The 4,856-nt window shown below is 38.0% G+C and overlaps 1 protein-coding gene across 8 annotated transcripts in view; it reads left to right on the top strand.

The window, feature by feature from the left end:
* The first annotated feature begins 573 nt into the window (after positions 1–573).
* The window catches only part of SON (SON DNA and RNA binding protein), a 31,079-nt gene continuing 26,796 nt past the window's right edge, over positions 574–4,856 (top strand). For all 8 annotated transcript variants that reach the window (XR_011565303.1, XM_019965153.2, XM_019965759.2 and 5 more), the window contains exons 1-2: positions 574–729; positions 3,725–3,891. Coding sequence is in view for 7 of the 8 variants with exons in the window: in XM_019965153.2 (XP_019820712.2) it covers positions 653–729; positions 3,725–3,891 (244 nt within the window). In the remaining variant the exon portion in view is untranslated. The remainder of the gene's footprint in view (positions 730–3,724; positions 3,892–4,856) is intronic.

The following is a 4,856-nucleotide window of genomic DNA, read 5'->3' as shown; positions in this document are numbered from 1 at the left end:
TGACGCGCCTGGCTCCTGACGAGATTACAATGCACCAGGGTTTGAGCTCAGCTGGCTCGTGACCTCTGACCCAATGCTAAAATGGGGGGGGGGGGGGGAAAGCTGATTATAGGATGCCATGGGAGAGAGATGGGGGGATGAAAACGTTATTCTTCGTACGGTGGGCAGGCGCTGATAATATGCTTTCCCGGAGGGATCTCCCCTGCCGAAACGCGGGAGACATGTTGGAGCACCCTGTTGCCCTTCCCGCTCCCTTTCCTCACGGAATTTAATCTCGGGTAGTTAGTGACTAAAATAAGCCTCTTAAACGCCCCCTCCCCCACGAACGCTGGTGAAGACTGACAACTGAAGCTGACACAGCCACCTCGAGAGAGACTTCTCCTGTAATGGCGCCTGCGTCAGTCACTAACATGGCGGACACAGTCGTGCGCGGCGCAAACGTCAGCAGCTCTACCCTAGACGCTCAGAAACAGCGAAGGAGAGCGGGGCCGTGCTCACTGATAGGTTCGGAGGCGGAGCGTGCCGGTCTGGGCTCTCCCACAGGAGCCAATCAGGACGGCGAGAGACGGAATTGGCCGCTGCGCCTCCTCCCGAGGCATGCTGGGAGCCTGGAGGACTAGTGAGGAGGAGTTGAGAGAACGGAGCGGACGCCATGGCGACCAACATCGAGCAGATTTTTAGGTCTTTCGTGGTCAGTAAATTCCGGGAAATTCAACAGGAACTATCAAGGTAAGCGCTCCTCAGACTCTTCTGCTCCCAAAGGACCGCTGGGACCCCACGGGGCCCTCCATGGAACCTTTCTTCGGAGACGCTGTCGTTGCTCGTCTCAGGCCCGGCTACAGCCCCGCCTGGGCCTGGGATCCATTTTCCGGCCCCCCCACCCCCATCCGCTCCCTCCCTTCCCGGCGAGGAACTTCGCCCTTTCCGAGGTAATCCCAGGCTCTCTCTTCTAGAACCGACTTAAGATGCTCAGCCTTCTGTCCTGTTTGGGCATCCCCTACCGTCTAGCTACTGTAGGCCTGCTTGTCCACCAGGGATGGGCCTAGTTCCTTCCTCAGCTCTGCCGCCGCGCTTCCCCTCCCCCTCTCCGCCTCCGCGGATTTCGCCGGCCGGTGTCTTTGACCGGAAAGGGGTCTAACGGCCGTTTCTTGAATAATCTTAAATACGCTTTATTATTGCAAGCTTCGGACCATTTGGGGGTCGGGATCCTTTGAGAAGATGATTTGGGTCCTAATGTCCTGTGGCTTCCACCAGGTAGCATTTTAAATAGTCTGGTAGATTAGAAATTTAAATTAAAACAGTTCGAGTTAACGTTAGCTATTTTGACAGAATATTCGAGGCGAAGATGGAAGGAAACTTTGAATTACTAGTAATTACTAAATTTAGCAAGTGGAAAGTGGAGTTCGTGTACTGGTCTAAATATTCTTGCTTCCTCTGCCCCAATTGACATATTTGACCAACATGCTGTTTTTGTCATCGCTACTAGTTTACCCTTGGTTCCACACAATTTGAATGGGAAGAGACTTGCAAAGAAATAGTTGCTTACTCAGGAAGGAAAATCGCGTGGGTCATGTTATTTAGTGGTTGTCTTTTTGTATTTTTATTTTGTGTAACGTAAACATTTGTTCCCAGTTAAATGCATTGTTGTGTTTTAAAAGTTGAGAGCTAGAATCAGGCGTGAGGTGAATTTGAAAATTAGCCGGAAACTCAGTTGTAAACTTAACGCTCCAATTAACGTGAGGTTGTGGGGCAGTGATAGAGATTTGCTGGAATTCTTTGCGTATACCTTGTTTTTTTAAGTGGGAAATATATCTGTTCATTGATTTAGTTGCTTTTTGAAATTTTGTTATTTTTAGGATGGTGAGAAACGACCTGAGCTAAGGGAATAGAATTTTCCTGGAAACTTTTTAATAGTTGCATGCAATAAGTAGTTGTGTTTGGTAATTGTAATGTCTTGTTTCTGTACTTTTCAAAAATTAGGTTTTGTATTAGAAGTTTTATTGTCGTAGAAAGTTTAGAAAAAATAGAGAAACGAATTTTAAAAGACATGGTTATTGATCTTTATGTTCTTTAACTTTTTTTTCTTGTCCATACAGATGCACGTGTTTTGTGAAATGTGATCATCTTGTTTTGTGTTTGTTTGGTTTTTTTTTCACCTGTATATTGTGAACTTTTATCATGGTTTCAGTAGGCTTTGGAACATTTTTCCGGGCTCCACAGAATTCTGTTTATTGTAGGATTGTATTGATATTTAGGTGCCTTGAAATTTCCACCCTTTTTCAGTAGTTGAATGAACAACCGGATAGCTTTAAGATGATTACTTTCTTATAGACTGCCTGGTTTTGTTTTGTTTTTTATACCTACTTTTCTGATTTTTAAATCCGTAGATTTTTTAGTAAGATAAGCACAGGGTAAGTGCTTAGGAAAAATGTAAAGAAAGTCCAGGAAGAAAGTCTAAAAAGAAAATTAGATAAAGCAGTTTATTACTGGAGGAGTAAAAAGCTTCTTTTCAAGTAACTTTATACAGTATCAGTGTCAAGATTATTTGCTATTTTAGTGAGCTGTAGTTTTTCTGTGTGTGTCATTTATTTTTTTATGTATATTGGTTTGAGTGAAGTTTTTATATGTAGATGGTTAGGAGTAAGAGCTCTGGTTTTGAATGCCAGCTTTACTGCTTAATAGATGTGTAACCTTCAGCTAGGTTTTTTTGTTGTTTTGTTTTCTTTGGGCCTCATTTTCCTCATTGAAAAATCAGAACAGTAGTGCTGATTTCAGAGTTTGTGGGGATAAATGAGTTTAGAAATGTAGAACCATGTGACCCTAATTAATAATTAATAAATGTTAATATTTATTGTATGATTCATTGTATTAGAAAACCAAATATTCTTTAATATCATGAAAAGCTACTGAATTTTTTTGTTAGTTAAAGCTTAAGTTACAGTAAGTCACACATGCTGTTGTGAAAATAGTTTTCTAAACAATTTTGTAAATTTGTACAAAATAATACAAGTGGCAAATGATAAAAATAAATGATATATTAAAATGTATCTTCTGTCAAGATTCTTCTGTTCCTATGAATTGAAAATATGTTAAGTGATTGATTCATTTACTCTTATTATAAATGAGTTGGTTTACATGATTTTTGGTAACTGGGTGAAAACTATATAAATGTATTTTTTCTTTTCAATATTATGGCATTTCAGTAACTGAAGAGTCTCAACCTGATCTGAAGCTACCAGTTATACTTTTGACTAAATGTCTGTGGCTAAATTTTTGTTACTTCATATTGCTGATGGTGATTGTGATCCATCCAGAGGTGTAGCTTTATTGTCACTATAGCATTTACCATAATGTTAGGTAATGTGTTTTTCTTCTTTGGTTTTGTTATTGTGATCTTAGTAATTTTTTTCCCCTGAGAGAAATATGCTGGTTGGGGAGTATTTAGTTTTTTGTTTTTTTTTAAAAGAGCTTGGAAACCTGTTTTAAAGATTTTTTTTAACTTTAACACTTCTGAAAACTTTAAGAAATTGTATGAAAATAAAAATGTGCCAACTGTTAAGTAGTGTTAAGGAAGCACTGTTGATGGGGAAAAGGGGAATATCATCCAAAATTAAATACAAAATGGTGAAATGTATGAATAATATGAGGTTTTTTTAAATAAATTGTTACAAATATTTATATGTCATGATAGAATTAACAAATTTTGATAACTTTTCTTGTCAAGTGGAAGGAGTGAAGGACAGCTCAATGGTGAAACAAACACACCTATTGAAGGAAACCAGGCAGGTGATGCAGCTGCCTCTGCCAGGAACCTACCAAATGAAGACATAGTTCAGAAGATAGAGGAAGTACTTTCTGGGGTCTTAGATACAGAATTACGATATAAGCCAGGTAAGTTGAAGATAATTACCTGTCTTGAAAGCTAAATTTTTAAAAATAGTTAATAGTTAAATAATAGTATTTCTGATTGCACGGTATTTAAGATGTTCATTAGATCTAAAGTGTCAGTAAGTTGAATTTTTAATTTAACTGATTTACTGAAGACTTGTTTTTGTTTATGTCCATTTTTTGAAAATACAATTGCAGTTGTTTGCTTTACTGGTAGAATGTAACTGTATTAGATTTGTAGTGCCTCAGTGCCAGGATTTTGAATATGGATTTTCATCGAAAAATTGTGTAAGTGTCAAGTTTTGGAAGGTACAGGAGTCTGGACCAAATTGTAATGATTTTAAAAGCCTGGAAAGTTTAATTTAAAACTCAAGGTTAGAGATTACTTTGTTTTTGCATCTACTTTTAAAGGTATAATAAATGGGGAGGAAGCATTGCTGGATATTGAGCATGTGGGGAACTGATTAAATAATTGGTGCTTAGAAATGTCTTATCATCAACCATCTTTTAGTTTTGGAAATGGAGACATTTTATGGATTTTTTTTTTTTTTTAATACGGAGTATGGCTTAAAAAAAATAGTATAGACTGGCCATGCTTAGATTCATGACTTGAGCAACTTTTGTTGAAGTATAATGTAGATTTGGTACATAATATAAACAATTAGTAGAAAATGATTAGTTTTGTTTTGAAACAGATCTTGTCTTGTGTTAATTCACTTTTTCCATAATCTTGATGACCTGGATTTCTGATCTTTTTCTGAGATCACTAAGGTTTATCAGATTTTATACTGGCATTAGAATAAATCTCATCTAGTAATAAAGTGTACACCATATTTTGGTTTAGATATGCAGAAATGTTCTTAACCTCTTAAGGGTTGTAAATTAACTTCTTAGTAACTTTAGAAGAGAAGGGAAGAGGTGTTACTTTTCTTAGAATACAGCATGAGTGATTTAGGTTCCATGTTTTG

Source organism: Bos indicus, chromosome 1, assembly GCF_029378745.1.
Source record: "Bos indicus isolate NIAB-ARS_2022 breed Sahiwal x Tharparkar chromosome 1, NIAB-ARS_B.indTharparkar_mat_pri_1.0, whole genome shotgun sequence".
NCBI classification, from domain to species: Eukaryota; Metazoa; Chordata; class Mammalia; order Artiodactyla; family Bovidae; genus Bos; species Bos indicus.
Note: the sequence above shows the minus strand (reverse complement) of the source record. Positions and strands in the feature narration are given on the sequence as shown.